General features: G+C 51.2%; 1 protein-coding gene across 1 annotated transcript; it reads right to left on the bottom strand.

Moving 5' to 3' along the window:
• Positions 1 to 7,698: 7,698 nt before the first annotated feature.
• Positions 7,699 to 11,725, bottom strand: LOC117889225 (anionic trypsin-1-like). Its single transcript, XM_034793142.1, has 5 exons — positions 11,647 to 11,725; positions 9,557 to 9,713; positions 9,134 to 9,393; positions 8,155 to 8,291; positions 7,699 to 7,983 (listed from the first exon to the last, which is right to left on the bottom strand). The coding sequence occupies exons 1-5, from the start codon at positions 11,684 to 11,686 to the stop codon at positions 7,834 to 7,836; spliced, it is 744 nt and encodes a 247-aa protein (XP_034649033.1). The 5' UTR covers positions 11,687 to 11,725; the 3' UTR covers positions 7,699 to 7,833.
• Positions 11,726 to 21,743: the final 10,018 nt, after the last annotated feature.

Raw genomic sequence — 21,743 nt, 5'->3', positions numbered from 1 at the left:
CTGGCTTAAGTCAAGTCTCTGGCTGCTTCCAAATCATTGGAAGGTCGTCAGTCCATTGGTTAGATGCTCCCATTAGTATAAGTTCATAGTCCAGAGGCTGGAGCAGGATAGAAGCAAAATGGAGGGGTTTCCAGGGCCATTGATCTCCTCTGCCATGTGGAGGGAAACCCATTGTTTGAAACAAAAACCTCAGCATTGCTAGCGAAGAATCACAGGTGACCAGATAGTGTTTTGAGTCACATGGACAAGTCACATGTTCATGCCCAGTTTTGCTCAGTCATTGCAGGAAGCCATTACCTATACTCCAGACGGCATGTTTACAGGCCAACCTGCCGTGGGACAGCTACCCGGTCCTAGAGAAAAGGCCAGGCTGATTGGGGAAGCAGCCTCAGCTGGGGCCATGCTCCAACCAGGCCACACCTGGCCCTGTTATAAGGGCTCAGGGAGGAACTGGGTCAGACAGTCTCTCTTTTGCTGTGGAGAGAGAAGGACCTGTTACCTGGGAGCTCAGGATACAGGGAATGGAGCAGGTCTGGGGAAAGGTAGGAGGCACTGCAGAGCTCCAGCCTGGTAAATCCCTGGGCTGTGGGCCTTGCTAAAGGCCAAAGCTGGCACAGGGGTTGCAGAGGTGTAGCCCGGGGATAGGCAGAGGCAGCTGGTCTGACCCCCTTGCCCATGATGAGTGGCCTTTACAGACTGTCATCTGCCCCAGAGAGTGGGGGCTAGATGATGACTGGCAGTAGCCACTGAGACAAGGTGGGTTTAGAGGGTTGGGGGTTCCCCTGGGAGGGGAGACCCAGGGTGTGGGGGTACTGCTGGGGCAGAGCCCTGAGGAAAAGGGTACTGGGGTCTGGGAGGGATATGGGGCTTGAAGCAGGTGAGACACCGGCCTGCAGAGGGTGCTCTGGAGCTGGAAAAGAGCTAATTCCCTGGATGACCAGCAGGAGGCACTGCACCGGTGAGTCTTCGCTTCGCTACACAGCCACTCCGTGTCGATGGGCGTCTCCCATGGTCCATTATGAGTTAAGTGCCCTTTTGATGGGCCACTCAATTTGAATAGTCCCTCAAAGATGTGCTGGCTAACTACCTTGTTAGTTACCCTAGGAGCAAACATTTGAAATACAGATATAGAGCAAATACTCATAACTTCAAATACAAAAAGATACATGTATACAGATAGCATAATCCTAACCTTTTCCTAGACATCCCACATGCCCCATTTTCTACAAGATTTGCTGAAAATCTATAATAGTGGTTACAACAATATCTACATAGTCATGACCATAATGGGTCAGACCAATGGATACATGATGTGACGGAGAGACTGCCGAGACTCATCAAGCCCTCGGATCGCTACCCCTTCCTGCTTCTCCATGTGGGCACCAATGATACTGCCAAGAATGACCTTGAGTGCATCACTACAGACTACGTGGCTCTGGGAAGAAGGATAAAGGAGTTTGAGATGCAAGTGGTGTTTTCGTCCATCCTCCCTGTGCAAGGAAAAGGCCTGGGTAGAGACCGTCGAATCGTGGAAGTCAACGAATGGCTACGCAGGTGGTGTCGGAGAGAAGGCTTTGGATTCTTCGACCATGGGATGGTGTTCCAAGAAGGAGTGCTAGGCAGAGACGGGCTCCACCTAACGAAGAGAGGGAAGAGCATCTTCGCAAGCAGGCTGGCCAACCTAATGAGGAGGGCTTTAAACTAGGTTCACCGGGGGAAAGAGACCAAAGCCCTGAGGTAAGTGGGGAAATGGGATCCTGGGAGGAAGCACAAGCAGGAGAGCGCAAGAGGGGAGGACTCTTGTCTCATACTGAGAAAGAGGGACGATCGATGAGTTATCTTAAGTGCCTATACACAAATGCAAGAAGCCTGGGAAACAAGCAGGGAGAACTGGAAGTCCTGGCACAGTCAGGGAACTATGATGCGATTGGAATAACGGAGACTTGGTGGGATAACTCACATGACTGAAGTACTGTCATGGATGGATATAAACTGTTCAGGAAGGACAGGCAGGGCAGAAAAGGTGGGGGAGTTGCGTTCTATATAAGAGAGGAGTATGACTGCTCAGAGCTCCGGTATGAAACTGCAGAAAAACCTGAGAGTCTCTGGATAAAGTTGAGAAGTGTGAGCAACAAGGGTGATGTCGTGGTCGGAGTCTGCTATAGACCACCAGACCAGGGGGGTGAGGTGGACACGGCTTTCTTCTGGCAACTAGCAGAAGTTGCTAGATCGCAGGCCCTGGTTCTCATGGGAGACTTAATCGCCCTGATATCTGCTGGGAGAGCAACACAGCAGTGCACAGACAATCCAGGAAGTTTTTGGAAAGTGTGGGGGACAATTTCCTGGTGCAAGTGCTGGAGGAACCAACTAGGGGCAGAGCTTTTCTTGACCTACTGCTCACAAACAGGGAAGAATTAGTAGGGGAAGCAAAAGTGGATGGGAACCTGGGAGGCAGTGACCATGAGATGGTCGAGTTCAGGATCCTGACACAAGGAAGAAAGGAGAGCAGCACAATACGGACCCTGGACTTCAGAAAAGCAGACTTTGACTCCCTCAGGGAACAGATGGGCAGGATCCCCTGGGAGAATAACATGAAGGGCAAAGGGGTCCAGGAGTGCTGGCTGTATTTTAAAGAATCCTTATTGCGGTTGCAGGTACAAACCATCCCAATGTGTAGAAAGAATAGTAAATATGGCAGGCGACCAGCTTGGCTAAACAGTGAAATCCTTACTGATCTTAAACGCAAAAAAGAAGCTTACAAGAAGTGGAAGATTGGACAAATGACCAGGGAGGAATAAAAAAATATTGCTCAGGCATGCAGGAGTGAAATCAGGAAGGCCAAATCACACTTGGAGTTGCAGCTAACTAGAGATGTTAAGAGTAACAAGAAGGGTTTCTTCAGGTATGTTAGCAACAAGAAGAAAGTCAAGGAAAGTGTGGGCCCCTTAATGAATGAGGGAGGCAACCTAGTGACCGAGGATGTGGAAAAAGCTAATGTACTCAATGATTTTTTTGCCTCTGTCTTCATGAACAAGGTCAGCTCCCAGACTGCTGCACTGGGCAGCACAATATGGGGAGAAGGTGACCAGCCCTCTGTGGAGAAAGAAGTGGTTCGGGACTATTTAGTAAAACTGGATGTGCACAAGTCCATGGGGCCGGATGCGCTGCATCCGAGGATGCTAAAGGATGTGGGAAAATAGAACCGGTTGGCCTTCCTTTTAATAGCCAGAGCTTTGAATCTGAAGGCCCCGAAATAAACCCTCTAGCAGAGATCTGTTCTGCTGACGGCCTTTATACAGAGTAGTACAGGCCTTAGCATGAGCAAGAATGAACAACACGGTTCTTTTTCCCCCCACTCCTCTGGTTATTACCCTTGACCGAGTCTGGCAGAGAACCGTGTTGTTCAGTCTTGCTCATGCTAAGGCCTGTACTACTCTGTATAAAGGCCGTCAGCATAACATATCTCTGCTAGAGGGTTTATTTCGGGGCCTTCAGATTCAAAGCTCTGGCTATTAAAAGGAAGGCCCCCCTGTTCTATTTGCCCACAAGGAGTTGGCGGATGAGATTGCAGAACCATTAGCCATTATTTTTGAAAACTCATGGCGATCAGGGGAGGTCCCGGATGACTGGAAAAAGGCTAATGTAATGCCCATCTTTAAAAAAGGGAAGAAGGAGGATCCGGGGAACTACAGGCCAGTCAGCCTCACCTCAGTCCCTGGAAAAATCATGGAGCAGGTCCTCAAGGAATCAATTATGAAACACTTAGAGGAGAGGAAAGTGATCAGGAACAGTCAGCATGGATTCACCAAGGGGAAGTCATGCCTGACTAATCTAATTGCCTTCTATGATGAGATAACTGGCTCTGTGGATGAGAGGAATGCAGTGGATGTGTTATTCCTTGACTTTAGCAAAGCTTTTGATACGGTCTCCCACAGTATTCTTGCCAGCAAGTTAAAGAAGTATGGGCTGGATGAATGGACTGTAAGGTGGATAGAAAGCTGGCTAGATCCTCGGGCTCAACGGGTAGTGATCAATCGCTCCATGTCTAGTTGGCAGCTGGTTTCAAGCAGAGTGCCCCAAGGGTCGGTCTTGAGGCCGGTTTTGTTTAATATCTTTAATGATCTGGAAGATGGTGTGGACTGCACTCTCAGCAAGTTTGCAGATGACACTAAACTAGGAGGCGTGGTAGATACACTAGAGGGTAGGGATCGGATACAGAGGGATCTAGACAAATTAGAGGATTGGGCCAAAAAAAACCTGATGTGGTTCAACAAGGACAAGTGCAGAGTCCTGCACTTAGGCCGGAAGAATCCCATGCACTGCTACAGACTAGGGACCGAATGGCTAGGTAGCAGTTCTGCAGAAAAGGACCTAGGGGTCACAGTGGACGAGAAGCTGGATATGAGTCAACAGTGTGCTCTTGTTGCCAAGAAGGCTAACCGCATTTTGGGCTGTATAAGTAGGGGCATTGCCAGTAGATCAAGGAATGTGATTGTTCCCCTTTATTCGACATTGGTGAGGCCTCATCTGGAATACTGTGTCCAGTTTTGGGCCCCACACTACAAGAAGGATGTGGAAAAATTGGAAAGAGTCCAGCGGAGGGCAACAAAAATGATTAGGGGTCTGGAGCACATGACTTATGAGGAGAGGCTGAGGGAACTGGGATTGTTTAGTCTCCAGAAGAGAAGAATGAGGGGGGATTTGATAGCTGCTTTCAACTACCTGAAGGGGGTTCCAAAGAGGATGGATCTAGACTGTTCTCAGTGGTAGCAGATAACAGAACAAGGAGCAATGGTCTCAAGTTGCAGTGGGGGAGGTCTAGGTTGGATATTAGGCAACACTATTTCACTAGGAGGGTGGTGAAGCACTGGAATGCGTTACCTAGGGAGGTGGTGGAATCTCCTTCCTTAGAAGTTTTTGAGGCCCGGCTTGACAAAGCCCTGGCTGGGATGATTTAGTTGGGAATTGGTCCTGCTTTGAGCAGGGGGTTGGACTAGATGACCTCCTGAGGTCCCTTCCAACCCTGATATTCTATGATTCTATGAATGGTCCACCTGGCCCAGTATCTTGTCTTCCGACAGTGGCCAGTGCCAGGTGCTTCAGAGGGAACGAACAGAACAGGCAATCAAGTGATCCATCCCATGTTGTTCAATCCCAGCTTCCGGCAATCAAAGGCTAGGGACACCCAGAGCATGGAGTTGCATCCCTGACCATCTCTGTTAATAGCCATTGATGGACCTATCCTCCAGGAGCTTATCTAATTCTTTTTTTGAACCCAGTTATACTTTTGGCCTGCACAACATCATCTGGTAACAAGTTCCTCTGGTTGACTGTGCATTGTGTGAAGAAGTACTTCCTTTTGCTTGTTTTAAACTTGCTGCCTATTAATTTCATTGAGTGACTCCTGGTTCTTGTGTTATGTGGAGTAAACAACACCTCCTTATTTGCTTTCTCCACACCATTTATCTATCATATTCCCCCATGAGTCATCTCTTTTTCCAAGCTGAAAAGTCCCTGTCTTTTTAATCTCTCATATGGAACCTGTTCCATACGTTTTCTCAATTTTGTTGCCCTTCTCTGTATCTCTTCCAATTCAAATCTTTTTTTCAGATGGGGTGACCAGAACTGCATGCAGTATTCAAGATGTGGGCCTATCATGGATTTAAATAGTGGCATTAGGACACTTTATATCTTATTATCTATCCCAGAGATCGGCAACCTTTGGCACATGGCCTGTCAAGGAAATCCTCTGGCAGGCCGGGATGGCTTGTCTACCTACAGCATTCACAGGATCGGCCGACCGCAGCTCCCACTGGCCATGGTTTGCCATTCCAGGCCAATGGGGGCTGCAGGAAGGGGCAGCCAGCACATCCCTTGGCCCGCATTGCTTCCCGCAGCCCCCATTGGCCTGAAACAGTGAACCGCGGACAGTGGGAGCTGCGATTGGCCGAACCTGCGGACGCTGTAGGTAAAGAAACCATCCTGGCCCGCCAGCGGATTTCACTAACAGGCCATGTGCCAAAAGTTGCCAATCCCTGATCTATCCCTTTCATAATGGTTCCTAACATTCTGTTAACCTTTTCAGATGCTTTTGCACACTGAGTGGATATTTTCAGAGAACTGTCCACAATGACTCCAAGATCTTTCTTGAGTGGTAACAGCTAATTTAGACTCCATTTTGTATGTATAGTTGGGATTGTTTTCCAACGTGCATTACTTTGCATTTATCAAAAGTGCAAACAACAAGATCAGGACAACCAAATCTCTGCTACCTCCCTGACTCAGGGCCAGCTCTAGGGCTGGATTTAGGGGCCGGTGACCCAGGCAACCACCTTGGTTACTGGGCTTGGGGGGATGTTGGGTTCAGGGTGCGGTTTTTGATGTTGGCAGCAAAAGGGGGAAACGACAGGGATAAATCATGCATGCAATTGTGCATCATAGTTGTGAAAGGAGTTACAAATGCAATAAAAAAATAAAGTATTCAAAAGTTTAACAAATGGGGGAGGGGCACCGAAAACACTTCTTGTCTGGGGCACTGTTTGGGCTAGGGCTGTCCACTGTTAGGTGAGCGCGAACCACAAACATCCTGAAGTGATTTGCAGTATTTGTCCTGGGTTTTTAAATGGTGCCCAGGCCATCACCTGTGTCCTTTTGCAATCTACTACTCAGCTGGCCATCCCTTTGGCGGTGAATTGTTGTTCCACTCAATCAACACACAGCTCGGCCCATGTGACATCCTCAGGGCCATGCAGGTAATTCTGGATGCAGCCCACAATGGTAAATAGGTTGAGAACCGCTGCACTAGCCTGGTTCCCCATCGCTGAACAGGGGGGCGGTGGGGGGAGGTCTGAGCACCTCAGTGAGTTTCATGCGTTTATTGCATGTCCCGTAGAGTTTAGCAATCATCCCACTCTGGTGTTTGCCCTCCTGGCCCCAGGCTTGGAATGTCCCCATTTAACACCAGTTAGAAACCCAATTAATCTGTGTCCTGAAAAGACCAAGACCCTGCAGACACATAACATTACTCATGTGAGTCAAACCCATTGTAGTCAATGGAGTTACTCACCTGCCCCTGCAAGCTCCCAGAGCTTTTAGCGTTGGATCATTTGCCAAAACGATTTCCATCCTTTTGTAGGGGCTGTGAGCGGTGAATGAGAAACACCCCCACCCCACTATGGGCCATTCCTGTGTTTCTACAATCTATCTTGAAAGCCTTAATACTCAGATGGGGGCTGGTGGAGAGGAACTTAACTCTCAGGGTATATGTATGCAGTGTCTGGGGGTCGGTGCCTAGCACCCAGCCCCGACACCCTTTTAAACCCGTGCCCTTTAATACAAAAGGCGCAAACATGCGGCGCTGGGTGAGTTACTGATGTGACTGCGTGGCACTGAGTGTGCAGTGGGATCTGCGTGGTCAGGCCCTGGTGACCCTGTGTACATTCGGATCTGACTGCAGGTTTGGGGATTGTTTGAGAAGCACTGAATAAAAAAGGGGCACCAAGAGGGCAGAACATTTCCCTACAGTGCAGGAGTCGCTGGGAGAGATTCTCTGGCTTGTGCTGTTCCAGGGCTCGGACTAGGTCTCTTCTGGCCTTAAAACACTAGTTGCTATGTTAATTATTATTAATTAGCTGAGTCTGTAATCGTTAGGACCCGGAGCACAACACACACAGAAATAACTTGTTGCGGCAGCTGGATTTATTACGGTCTCTTGCACTTGCTCTGGCTATGTATCACCACTCCTCACCGAGATGGCCTCCCTCTTCCCCTTGTCTGGGTCCAGCGGAGTGGTGAGAGTGTACATGTTCCCAGACGTGAAACATTCTGTCCGAACTAGTTGGCAGCCATGGTGCTCTTGATCCAGGGCAGCAGGGAGCAGACTTTGGTGTAGACTCCGGGTTGGTCCTTCTGGGCACAGCCGACCCCCCAGGACACAATGCCCTGCAGCTCCCCATTGCAGACCAGTGGACCACCAGAGTCTCCCTGTGTGTAAGTTGAGAGGAAGGAGATGCCAGCAAATTAGTGGGCGGTTAATCACTGTACCTCCCCAGTCCCTTATACTGCATGCATCACCCAGATCCCTCCCCCTGTCTGCTGGCAGGAGGGCTAGAGTCTCTCTAACAGCCTGACAGGGCTGTGGCTATTAGCCCTCACCTGGCATGCATCCTTGCCTCCCTCCAGGTAGCCAGCGCACAGCATGGTGCTGGTGATCATCCCGGGGTAGGAGGCCTCGCACTCTGCGTTGCTGAGAATGGGGATGTTGACGCACTGCAGGTTGTAGGGGCTGAACACTGAAAGGCAGAGGGGAATTGTTAGCACCAGGCATTCTCCTCCTTCCCATGCTGCACCCGGGAGGGATGAAATCTGCCTGAGCACTAGCCAGGGAGGCAGAATGCTCTGAGTGGGCATGAGCGCACCTGGATTCTCTCCCTGGCTCTGGGAGGGGAGTAGGGGCTAGTGGATTAGAGTTGGGGGGAGCCAGGATTCCTGGGTATTCTCCTGGCTCTGGGAGGGGAATAGGGGCTAGTGGGTTAGAGCAGGGTGTGTGTGGGGTGGGGGAGTCAGGACTCCTGGGCTCTGTCCACAGCTCTTGAGGGGCTCTGACTTAGTTTCCCCCCTCTATAAAATATGGATGGGCTCCCTGTGGGGTGGGGAAGGGGCACATGTGAGGATGGTTTAGTTACTGTTGGCAATACCCATTGCCTTGTGTCTGGCCTTTGTTTTCTCAGATATGTGAACAAGGGCCTTGTGCTAACTCCATGCACCTGTCGCTGTTTCAAGCACCAGTTCTCAGCCGGCCTCAGCGGACGCTAACCTCTGGGCTGTGCCAGCTGGCCAGGTCTGGGCAGTGTCAATACAGGGCGGAGGGTGTGCAGAGATGGGCTCAGCGCTCATCACTAGGGTTGTGGAAGGGGGCTCCAGTGGAGTTTGGGAGGTCAGGGTACCCCACTTGTATAAAATCCCTGTTTGCTGTCCCTCCCCCCCGAACCCTGCCTCTCTGTGTCTGTGCTTTGACTAGGAATTCTCTGGGCAGGGACTTCCACAAATGCCTGGTACATCGTGGGCCGTGTCATCAGCAGATGATGGTGCTGAGCAGCCTCGGAGCTCCTGAGACAGAAAGGGCGAAACTCACCACCGTCACTGAGGATATTGCCCCATCCCGACACCACACAGGAAGTGCCGGCAGCTGGGCAGGCGGTCGGCAGGGAAACGGGCTGGACATAGGCGTCAGTCCGGACAGGGTGAGCCAACTTGATGAGCATGATGTCATGGTCCATTGTCTGGTAGTCATAGCTGGGGTGCCACACAATGGTCTCGATGCGCATCAGGTGCTCGGTGTGTTCAAAGACCTGGATGTTGTGGTCTCCCAGGATCACCTGCATGGAGTCGGGGCTGGGAAACGAACGGTGGCTCAGAGCCCATCTGGACAGGTCCCACCAGCCCCTCTAATCTCAGCCTGCTCCCACCCACCTGGTGCTGCAATAAAGATGCAGTCACACACACACACACACACACACACACACACACACACACACAGACAGAATTCCACACTTACTAGTACCAGCAGTGGGCAGCTGACACCACCCACTGGTCCGTGATGAGGGATCCGCCACAGAAATGGTACCCGACATTAAGGGAGACCTGCCAGGGCTGTGAATGGGGGCTGCACTCGTATCCCCCGACAATCCTGTCTACTCCCTGTGGTGCAGCAGCTGTGGGGAGAAAGCATCCACTGGATTACATGGGTGACATCTGTAATGAAGTGGCAATGCCTGCAGCGGGGCTGGGAAAGCTCTGGACTCTTGTTCCCGTCCCCTCTTTGGGTCTGACGAGCTGGTGGTGGGCCCTGGCGCTGACCAGGATGGATGCTGTTAGTGTGTCGAATCCTTAGGTGTCGATTTTGTAATTGGAGGACTTTAGAGAACCTAAACCCAGGAGTGTTGCTTTAATGGGACCATGAGCCCACTCCTGTAATGGGATCCACACAGATGTTCTCTCAGTGGGACTCCAGTGGGCTAGTGCTCTCTGTACGGGTCGGACTGTGGGATCGGGGACTGCTGCTGTCTCTCCTTGGGTTTTTTACATTTTCTTGCTGTGTTGGAAACGCACCACAAGAGCCTTGACTCATGCAGACAGAAGCCAGGAAATGAAACTGCTGAGACTTGTTCCACTTGCCTGAGACGAGCAAAATGCAGAAGGTGAATAAATCCCAATCGGGGTGACTAGAACTCAGGCGTTTGCACCAGTCTCTGCCATGATCAGTGACATGGGAGCATTTTAGACATTGAAAATGATCCTCCAGTGTCATTTGGATAAACTCTTAGAGAGATAAAGGGCCTTGTTTACAATCTGCAGGGGGAGGGAACGTGTCTGTCAGGAGCATTAAACTCGAGCACTGGCAAGGTGGTGCAGACTGAGCACGTGTGAGTCTAGGATGCCCATTTGGCTTGTGGGATTCATTGTTTAGGCCCTGATCCTGCAAACACTCGTGCATACATATGACCTTACTCAGGTGAGTCAGCCCATTGGGTTTGTGCACTATAAGTTGCTGGATTAGGGGCCTTATTTTGGCAATAGTCATTTTAAATACCACTGTTAGATAGACAGGGCTCTCTCCTGTGCGGCAGTGCGCCACTGCTCTGTTACCATTTATCTGCATGGATTGTTAAATTGCATAGGCTGTTGCTTGACTACACTTCGGTTTGTTATGAGGTAGATTCAAGTGACCAAATAACCAGGATCAGCGAGGTTTATTGCTGAAAGCCAGTAATAAGATAGTACAGGGAAAAGGTTCTATACGATACCAGTCTCCAGGAAGCCGTCTCATTCAGCGTTGTTACATTCACCTAACACGGAAGGTGTGCTCATGAAGTTGCGCCCCTAAAGCCATCTTTTTATACCCTGTCTGTTTACAAGTACAAGGTACTCTGTATGTCATCTGAAACTAGATTTAACTAATACCATGTCCTACCCCTTATCTCTTTGTTCTGAAGACTTGCATTCCAGGGACCAAAGAGCATGAAGGCACCTCCTGGGTCTGAGAGAGGGTAGAATGATCATGTCTTGTCCTTTTCCTTAGGGACATTCCAGTATAGGCCTGTAAGAGCAATTCCTTATCTGGTGCTATGGTAAAACTGTCATCTGTCCTGGGCTTGACAGCTTCCCTATTTGCTTAAGCCAAAACTTTCTTTAGAAAATGGAAGGGGTTATGGGATACTTAGCATAAGTGAGCAGGGTTCTGTAACAAGCATAGACCACTCTAGGCTATGTAACGGTTATATTGCTCTTATATATCAGTAAGTATTAAAACACATACCTATTGATAATGTGAGTTATATAAGCACTAGCCCAGCATATATTAGTCAACACACATCTCCACTCCTGCTGGACAGAGGCAGGACACAGCAGAGGACCTGGCCCTTCATCCGTCCCTAATACAGAGCATGGACGCAGCGATGCCCAGGTGAACCCAGAGGTTTCAGCTGCTCCATTACTAATGCACTAGTTCCAGCAGAAATTACACTTTGTTTCATTTTAATCCTTAGCTGGAGCCTGTTTAATTTCACTCTGACTTTGCAGCTATGTCCCTGCCACTCGTCACTACCGAGCTCCACAAGCTAGCCTGGCTGCATACAACATAATTACCTGCCACCGCAAGCAACGCCAGCACGAGCCACATTGTCATACTTCTCTGCAGGCTGTTGGACAGAAAAGAACAAGCCCCAGCCCTCAGGTATTTATAGGGGAGCTGTTATGGAAAGGTTATTACTAATCTGCTTGCTGGAGGTTTCTCCAGGTGGGCTGCAGATGCGGCTTTCACATGAGCCACTGACAGGGTAATGAAACATGTGATAAAGTATGTCTGGCTTGTTTATTTCTGATTCTTAGCCAGATCTATTTTTCTAATACTAGACACCTCAATGTGCACCATAGGAGCAGTCCAATGGCAGGTGTCTGGACTTCTGGATACCGTTCCTAACAGTTGGTCTTAGTAAAAACCCAGGTTGCTACAGGGAGTGGGGTGGGAGCTCAATAGAGATGCTCTTCCCTGGCAGTCAATGCCCAAGTGCAGTGTTAGGGGTTGCTGTGCTACAGTCAGTGGGTTGGGGTCTATTAGGGGGTGCTCTCCCCACTCAGTCAGTGCTGGGCCCAGTACCCTATCATGGCACTAGAGGGAGCTGTATTACACAGAGCAAGGTGGGGATGTGAATGGACACACTCTCTCCTTGCAGTCAGTGCGGGCCCCAATACCCCAGTGTGGCAGTAGGGGGCACTGTGCTGCTGGAGGTACCATTTTCAGGCTGGGACATGTTACCCTGGCCATGGATTCTGTGGTTGCTGAAGACCCCATGCCATCAGCTGTGAGAGGTCGCTCTTAAGCCCCCTGTCCTGGCAAATCCCAATAAGCTTTGAGAGGGGAATGCAGTGTGCACCTGGAGAAAGTTGTGAGAATGGCAGGGTTGTTGCCTCATGGCTCCCTTTCTGTAGGAGGTCTTGCTAAGGTTGTACCTGCACTGAGCCATTGGGGACCTTGGCTCTTCTCCAGTACAGACAGGGCTATGGAGCAGGGGAAGCTCCTTAGTGGCTGGCTGCTTAGACTGTGAGCTCTGGGTCAGGGTCTGTCTCTTGTGTGTACAGCCAGGGGTGTGATGGGGCCCTGACCCCAGACTGGGAAAGTCAGCCATGCCCATGGTACAGTAACCTGAACCCACTGGACTCTCCAGATGCCGCGGGCAGAGCTGTCCCAGCAGTGAATTACAGACCTGCTTTCCTAGTGTTTAACTAGTGGTGCTATTGGCGATGAGGGACAGGCTACACTGCTCTACAGCCAAAATACTTCTGAAATAAATGTAGTCAAACATTACTAATTCTGGGTCACTGAGAACGAAAATGATGCTTAAAATTGTTGATTGGCTCTAGTTTTCAAGATATGCTATTGGGTCAGTATATATGATCCTTGACTTGGGAATGGCGGAGGATAAGTGAGTTATAAAGAGAAGGGATCTCAATTTAAACCAGAAATGACTAAAATACATCTTTGACTGGATCTATGAATAAATCTATGACTGGGTTTGGACAGTACTTGCTTTTTAGGCAAAACAATGAATGATGCAATCTGAAGCTGGTATTGCATCATACATGATATGAATTGCATCATGTTATTCCTAGAAGTCATGGATGATGCAATCATAACAAAGCTTACATCACTCTGCTGAACAAATTGTCCTATATCAGCTCTAGAAATCATACAGTGTCGTGCTCTTATTTGTCAGTGTTTGATTTTGCAAAAAGAACAGGAGTACTTGTGGCACCTTAGAGACTAACAAATTTATTAGAGCATAAGCTTTTGTGGACTACAACCCAACGTCCACGAAAGCTTATGCTCTAATAAATTTGTTAGTCTCTAAGGTGCCACAAGTACTCCTGTTCTTTTTGCGGATACAGACTAACACGGCTGCTACTCTGAAACCTGATTTTGCAAAGGGACACATTTCTGTTTAGCCAAAATGAGCAGAGATGCCTCGTACTTGTGTGAACAGTGCAGATAGCAGAAGTTATGTTTGTGGTGAAGTGACTTATGCATCACAAAAGCGCAGTATAACCACTATGGTTAAGAAAGCCTATCACCTTTCTTTTGGCTGCAAAATTGGAGATCAGGACAAGAGGTGGGCCCCACACATATGCTGCAACACTTGTGCAACAAATCTTCGCCAGTGGTTGAACAGCAAAAGGAAATCTATGCCTTTTGCAGTGCCAATGATTTGGAGAGAGCCAACAGATCATACCAGCAATTGTTACTTCTGCATGGTGCCTCCAGTTGGGAAAGGTGTGTCAAAGAAGAAAAAGTGGACTGTGCATTATCCAAACATTCCATCAGCTATACGCCCAGTACCCCACGGAGAAGGACTGCTGGTTCCTGATGCACCAGAATCATTCTCACTTGAGTCAGACGAGGAAGAGGATGAAACTTCTGGTCCTGAACCATCAATGTCACAGGACCCACATTTTCTCCCATCCTCCTCCTCTGAACCGCACCTCATAACACAAGGTGAACTGAATGACCTTGCCAGGGATTTGGAACTACCCAAGAGTAAGGCAGAGCTGTTGGGCTCCAGACTACAGCAGTGGAATCTCCTGGCAGGTGATGTTATGGTTTCCATGTTCCGTGACCGTCAAAAGGATCTTGTCCAATTCTTCTTCATGGAAGGTGATCTTGTAGACTGCAACAACATCGATGGTGTGATGGCAGCCCTCAACATCGTTCACGATCCAGATGAGTGGAGACTCTTCATTGATTCATCGGAGACGAGTCTTAAGGCTGTTTTACTGCATAATGGCAATCTTTTGCCATCAATTCCAGTTGGTCATGCAGTCCATATGAAGGAAACCTATGACAACATGAAACAACTTTTGAGGTGCATAAACTATGACCAACATCAGTGGCAGCTTTGTGGCGATTTGAAGGTTGTTGCTCTCTTGTTTGGTCTGCAGACTGGATACACAAAATACTGCTGTTTTCTCTGCGAATGGGATAGTCATGCAAGAGATTCCCACTACATCAAGAAAGATTGGCCACTCTGACAGTCATTGGAGCCTGGGAGGAAAAGTGTTCAGCATCCACCACTTGTTGAATCAAGGAAGATTTTGTTACCACCCTTACACATCAAGCTGGGTCTGATGAAGAACTTTGTCAAGGCCATTGACAAAACACAAGCAGCTTTCAAGTACCTCCGTGGAAAATTTCCAAGGTTAAGTGAAGCTAAGATAAAGGAAGGTGTCTTTGTTGGTCCTCAGATTCGTGAACTTCTTCGAGATGATGCATTTGACCATGCACTGCGTGGCAAGGAAAAGACGGCATGGAAAGCCGTCCAGTTAGTGGCAATAAATTTTCTCGGAAACAACAAGGCAGACAGCTACAGGTTGTTGGTGGAAAACCTCCTCAAGGCATACAAAAGCCTTGGTTGCAACATGTCACTAAAGATACATTTTTTGCACTCTCATCTAGATTTTTTTTCACCGAACTGCGGAGCAGTGAGCGACGAGCACGGCGAGCGATTTCACCAGGACATTGCAAGAATGGAGAAACACTATCAAAGCAAATGGAGCCCATCAATGCTTGCAGACTATTGCTGGACAGTGACAAGAGATGCTCCATTTAATGAATACAAGAGACAAGCCAAGAAGCGCCGAGTAGACACTGAATAGGACTAAACTATGTACATAATAGTTTTTTGCCTTTTTATTTCGTAATAAATTTTATTTATATAACCCTTTTGCTGATTTTTAAAGTGTTACATAAACAGGACAGGTGAAATATTATCATGTAAAGCAACCATAAACACATGAAAAGACCTAGGTTTACAATTTATGATTAAAACTCTACTATCTACACAATATACATAGACATAAAATGTAAAAACTTAAATATCTTAAACAGTAGCTAATCAGTTGTTTTAATTGTCATATTTGAATTCAGCACATCAAAATAAAATGTGCTATTTATTATGTATCTCTGAAGCAGACGACTTCTCAAAAATTGTAGACCAGTGCTATCAGTCTGTGCCCCTCCTCCTCATGGTCTAGGAGACAGGAGCTGGACTGTGGGGAGAGCCGGATGTGCTGGCAAGGGGCCACTTGTCCCAGGTGAGTGTGGAGCGACAGACCTCCCTATTTCCCCTCCCCAGCCCCGTCTCTCCATCTGACCCCGTGTGTGTGTGTGGAGGTATGGAAGGGGGGATGGGGTGGGATGGAGGAGCTGCGTGTGTGTGGAAGGGGGCTTTGGTTGGAGGAGTGTGTGTCTAGGGAGAGGGGTGGTCATGATGTCTGTGTGGAGGGATGGGAAGATAGGTAGGTTGGTGGGAAGGGATGGGGAGGGGGATAGGTAGATGGGTGGGGAGGGGGAGGAGGAGGGGATGGGGGGATGAGGCAAGGGATAGGTTGGTGGGAAGGGATGGGGGTATTGGGGGGATGGGGAGGGGGATAGGTAGATGGGTGGGAAGGGGGGAACTGGGATTGCTTAGTCTGCAGAACAGAAGAATGAGGGGGGATTTGATTGCTGCTTTCAACTACCTGAAAGGGGGTTCCAAAGAGGATGGATCTAGACTGTTCTCAATGGTACCACATGACAGAACACGGAGTAATGGTCTCAAGTTGCAGTGTGTGTGTGTGTGTGTGGGGGGGGGGTGTTAGGTTGGATATTAGGAAAAACTTTTTCACTAGGAGGGTGGTGAAGCACTAGAATGGGTTACCTAGGGAGGTGGTTGGACTAGATGACTTCCTGAGGTCCCTTCCAACCCTGATATTCTATGATAGGTTGGTGTGAAGGGATGGGGGGGGGGGTGGAGGTATGAGAAGGGGGGAATAGGTAGATGGGTGGGGTCAGATGGGGATAGGGGCATGAGGGGGATAGGTAGATGGGTGGGAAGGGATGATGAGGGGGGTAGGTAGGTTGATGGGAAGGGATGGGGGATGGGAAGGGATGACAAGGGAGGTAGGTAGATGGGAAGGGATGGGGGGATGAGGAGGGTGTCACGGAGTGTGGGGGAGTAAAGACACTGCACCTCCCACTTCCTGCCATTCACCGAGACACTCAGTCAGCCAGTAAAACAGAAAGTTTATTAGATGACAGGAACATAGCCAAAAACAGAGTTTGTAGGTACAGAAACCAGGACCCCTCAGTCCGGTCCATCTTGGGGGGCAGGGACCCCAGACCCCGGTGCCAGACCTCCCTCCATTTCCCTAGCCAGCTCCAAAACTGAAATCCCCTCCCGCAGTCTCACCCAGCCACAGCCCCCAGCTCCTCCTCCAGCCTTTGTCCAGTTTCCCGAGCAGGTGTCACCTGGCCCCAACCTCCTCCTGGGCTCAGGTTACGTGCTCCAGTATCATCCTTCAAGTCACCCCCTGATATCCCACCAGCACCAATGCAGACAGTACCAGTAAAACTCCCATGCAACATTACCAGGTCAATTCTCCTTACGCCATCAACTCTCTCTCTCCCCTTCGAGACTGAACTGAGTGGGTCACGCTAACCCAGGGGTGGGCAAACTACGGCCCGCGGGCTGCATCTGGCCCCTCAGGCCGCATCCGGCCCCTCAGGGCTTTGGATCCGGCCCTTGGAATTGCCCCCCATGGCGCCGCGGGCCCCACGCCGTTCTCAGAAGCGGCCAGCACCACTTCCCTGGGGCCCCCAGGCAGGGGGGCAGAGGGCTCCGTGTGTTGCCCTTGCCTCCAGGCACCACCCCCAGCAGCTCCCATGGGCTGGGAACGGGGAACTGCGGCCAATGGGAGCTTTGGGGGAGGTACCTGGAGGTGCGGCAAGGGCAGCGCATGTGGAGCCCTCCACCCCCTCTCCCCCAGGGGCCGCAGCGCTTCCTTCCAAGGAGCCTGCCCTGGCCCCAGTGTGCGCCGCTGCCACCCCGGAGCCACTTTAGGTAAGTGGCGCCAGGCTGGAGCCCTCACCCCTCCTGTCCCCCGCCCCCCAATTCCCTGCCCTAAGCCCCCTGCTGCACCCCACACCCCTCCTGCCCCCAACTCCCCACTATATGAGCCCCCTCATATAGTCTGCACCCCTTCTCTGCCCCAATCCCTTGCCCTGAGCCCCTTCCTGCACACTGCACCCCCTCCTGCACCCCTGCCCCCTGCCCTGGCCCTGCATACAATTTGCCCATCCCTGCTGTAACCAGTGACCTGGGGAAGTTCAGGCCCCCCTCTCTGGGGCAACGCATCAGCTATCACATTGGCACTTCCCTTCCCATGGACCACGTCCATATCGTAATCCTGCAGGAGCCGGCTCCACCTCAGGAGCTTGGCGTTGGCTCCTTTCATCTGGTGCAGCCAGGCCAGGGAAGAGTGGTCGGTGTGCACGGTGAAGTGTCGCCCAAAGAGAGATGGCTCTAGTTTCTTCAGGGCCCACACCGTGGCCAGGCATTCCTTCTCGATGGCTGCGTAGTTCTGCTCCCAGGGTAGCAACTTCTTCCTCAAGTACACGATGGGGTGTCTCTCCCCCTTTTCATCAGCCTATATTAACACCGCACCCAGCCCTGTGTCTGAGGCGTCGGTCAGCACCATAAAGGGCTTGTCAAAGTCTGGGTTTGCCAGAACTGGGCCACTGACCAGACCCTCCTTCAGCACCCGGAGAGCCCTCTGGCACTGCTCGGTCCAGACCACCTAATCTGGCTTCCCCTTCTTGCGTAGCTCAGTGATGGGGGCAGCTATGGAGCTAAAGTGTGGCACAAATCTTTGCTAATACCCCGTGTGATGGGGCAGCACCACCCCGCACTAGCCCCAGCAGTGTCAGACCAGTAGCACTGACAGCAGAAGTTCCGCTCCTTCCGTACTGGGCATGCGCCAAGTGCTCTGGGAGTATAAAAGGAGGGAGCTCAGCTCAGTCTGGGCTGGCGGCCACAGGGGAAGGACCTGACCGGGAAGCTCCTGTGAAGGACCAGCCACCGCCCGTGAAGGTGCCGGGGATGGAAGCCTCTCCAGGCCGGCTCGAAGCCCTACTACGAGAGGAACCTGAGGAGGCAAGTGACCCGGAGCCCCGCAGAGAACCTAGGGACTCATGGGAGACCCCAACTATCAAGCGGGTAGGAAGCGACCCGAGGGGAGGGTGACAGACTGGTACCTTGCCCCTGATAAGCCTCAGCGTGTTTCGGTAGGACCTCCCACATCCCCCGCTGAGCTAGTGGCAAAGTCCTACACCGCAGTTAGGGCCATAGGCCGCGGCCCGGTGGAGTGGGAGGGACTCTGGCCACTAGGTTGTACTGCCCTGTAACCAGAGGCTCAAACGCTCACACCCCATCATCCCAAAAGGGGCTTGGACCTGCTTTTTGGTTTGGGGAGCGGGCCAGTCTCTGATCGCCTCCACCTTGGCTGTTTCTGGCTTTAGGCAGCTGCTCCCCACCCAGTGGCCCAGGTAAGAAACTTCAGCCATCCCCACCTTGCACTTCTCCGGTTTTACGGTCAGTCCAGCCTCCTGGAGTCGGTCCAGCACTTGTTTAACCTGGGACACATGGTCCTCCCAGGTCTGGCTAAAGACACAGATGTCGTCAATGTACGCCACGGCAAAACTCTCCATCCCCCTCAGTAGCTGATCCACCAGGCGCTGGAAGGTGGCTGGCGCCCCCTTGAGGCCAAAAGGCAAGGTTAGGAAATCATAGAGCCCCAGAGGGGTGGTAAAGGCAGATTTCAGATTTCAGTCTGGCATTTGCATCCAGTGGTACCTGCCAGTAGCCCTTTGTAAGATCCATGGTGGTAAGGTACCGAGCGCCTCCCAGCTTGTCTAGGAGCTCGTCAGGCATGGGGTAGGCATCAGACACAGTGATGGCATTAAGCTTCGGATAGTCCACACAGAACTGGATTGACCCGTCCTTTTTGGGGACCAGCACCACAGGTGAAGCCCAAGGGCTGGAAGATGGCTGGATCACCCCCCAAAGCAGCATGTCACTGACCTCTCTTTCCAGGCCCTGAGAAGTTTTCCCTGCAACTTGAAAGGGGAAGCATCTTATAGGAGGATGCGATCCTGTCTCCACCCAGTGAACAGTCACATTAGTGAGTCCAGGCTGGTTGGAAAATAGCTGTCAGTACAAATGCAGCACCCTCTGATCTCAGCTTGCTGGACAGGGTGTAGCTGATCAGAGAGAGGAATTGTTTCCAAGGAGGAGCCAGCTCCTGTCTCAGGGAATAGATCTACAAATGGTCATGTCCCTTCTCCTCCCAATGTCCACACACAGCCAACACCACATTCCCCCTGTCATAATATGGCTTCATCATATTAACATGGTACGCCCAGTGACAGAGTGCCCAGTTGGACAGTTCCACCTCATAGTTTACCTCATTTAGATGCTTGACAACCTTGAAAGGGTCTTCCCAGGCAGCTTGTAGTTTTTGTTCTCACGGGGATGAGAACCATCACCTGGTCTCTGGTGGCGTAGGCACGGGCCCGCACCATGCTGTCATACCAGACCTTCTGCTTCCTCTGGGCTCTGGCCAGATTCTCCTTGGCCAAGCCCATGAGCACAGCAGGCCTTTCTCAGAAGGTCAAGACATACTCCACCACTGATGCTCCATTGGGAACGGCCTTCCCCTCTCATTCGTCTCTCATCAGATCCCAGGGCCCCCTTATCCTTCTCCATATAACAGTTCAGAAGGCAAAAACCCGGTAGATTCCTGGGGCACTTCCTTGTATGCGAACAGCAGGTGGGGTAAGTACTTGTCCCAGTCCTGCGGGTGCTGGTTCATAAAGGTTTTCAGGATAATCTTTACAGTTCCATTGAACCACTCCATCAGCCCGTTGGATTGGGGGTGATATGCTGAGGCCCAGATGTGCCGGACCCCACATTTCTCCCAGAAGCACTGGAGCAGGGCTGAAATGAAGTTGGATCCTTGGTCTGTCAAGACTTCCTTGGGGAACCCCACTTGGCTGAAAATGGTCAGCAGTGCATCCGCCACAGTGTCTGCTTCAATAGAAGACCAGGCCACTGCCTCGGGGTAGCGGGTAGCGAAATCTACCACCACCAGAATGTAATTTTTCCCCGACAGAGTCATCTTGCTGAGAGGCCTCACTCTGTCCACAGCCACCTTCTGAAAAGGCTCCTCTATAATGGGCAGAGGTCTCAAAGCTGCTTTCCCCTTGTCCCGGGCCTTCCCCACCCTCTGATGGGGTCACAGGATCGGCAGTACTGTCGGACAGTAGTAAAGACCCCAGGCCAGTAAAAGTTCTGTAGGAGCCTCTGCCTGGTACTCCAGATTCCCTGGTGTCCTGAGAGAGGGATGTCATGATCCAGGTACAGTAGCTTGTGGCAATACTTCTGGGGGACCACCAGCTGCCTCCGGATCCCCCATGATGCCACTTCCCTTGGGAGAACCCATTCTCGGTACAGGAATCCCTTCTCCCACAGGAACCTCTCCTGGGAACCTCTCCCCATGGTCTGTGCCGCACTGAGGCCAGCCAGGTCCCTTAGCTTCCACAAGGAGGGATCTTTCTGCAACTCAGCCTGGAACTCAGCAGCTGGGGTAGGGATGGGCATCTGCTCCCTCTCACCGGCCGGGTCTGAAACTGCCACCCCTCTGAGCCTTGTCCCTTCCTTTGGCACTTCCTCCCCACCGGGGTAGGGTCCTGCACCTCCGGTGAGGTACCCTCCCTGATGTCAGGGTGTAGTGCCCCTCACCAACTCTGGCTACAGGTCACGACTAGGGTGTTCTGGGGGTTGCTTGACCAGTCCTCTAGGTCACCCCCATCAACACCTCAGTGGGCAAATGATGGTGGACCCCCATGTCCTTGGGGCCCTCCTTGGCCCCCCATTTCAGATGTACCCTCACCATGGGCACCTTGAATGGGGTCCCACCCACCCCTGTCAGGGTCAGGTAGGTGTTGGGCACCCCCCGATCTGGGACCACCACCTTGGGCTGGGCCAGCGTCACCTCAGAGCCCATGTCCCAGTATCCATTGACCTTCCTCCCATCCACCTCTAGGGGGAACAAGGCACTCGCTTGGCAGGGACAACCCCGCACCCACCCTGTAAAATGAGAACCTTGAGTCCGGAGCATCCAGACTCCCAGAGGAACTGGTCTGGGAAACTCCTCCCTCCTGAGCAGTTGGTAAGCTGTCAGCCTTCCTGCCTGGGAAGCCTGTCCTTCCTCCGGCTGTGTCTCTACCCAGTTAACCCTGTGTGGGTTCGGTCTGCTCAGTCTGTCCTTGAGCTTGGGGCACTGGGTCCGTATGTGGCCCCTCTGGCCACAAT

The sequence above is a fragment of the Trachemys scripta genome, chromosome 16 (genome assembly GCF_013100865.1).
Source record: "Trachemys scripta elegans isolate TJP31775 chromosome 16, CAS_Tse_1.0, whole genome shotgun sequence".
Lineage (NCBI taxonomy): Eukaryota > Metazoa > Chordata > Testudines > Emydidae > Trachemys > Trachemys scripta.
Note: the sequence above shows the minus strand (reverse complement) of the source record. Positions and strands in the feature narration are given on the sequence as shown.

Excerpts from the sequence above, each read along its gene's own strand:
- LOC117889225 (XM_034793142.1), bottom strand. The coding sequence starts at position 11,686 with ATGACAATGTGGCTCGTGCTGGCGTTGCTTGCGGTGGCAG. Across the intron at positions 9,714-11,646 it reads GGCGTTGCTTGCGGTGGCAG|CTGCTGCACCACAGGGAGTA; the intron begins GTAATTATGTTG and ends TTCTCCCCACAG. Across the intron at positions 9,394-9,556 it reads GCTGCCCACTGCTGGTACTA|CCCCGACTCCATGCAGGTGA; the intron begins GTAAGTGTGGAA and ends TTCGTTTCCCAG.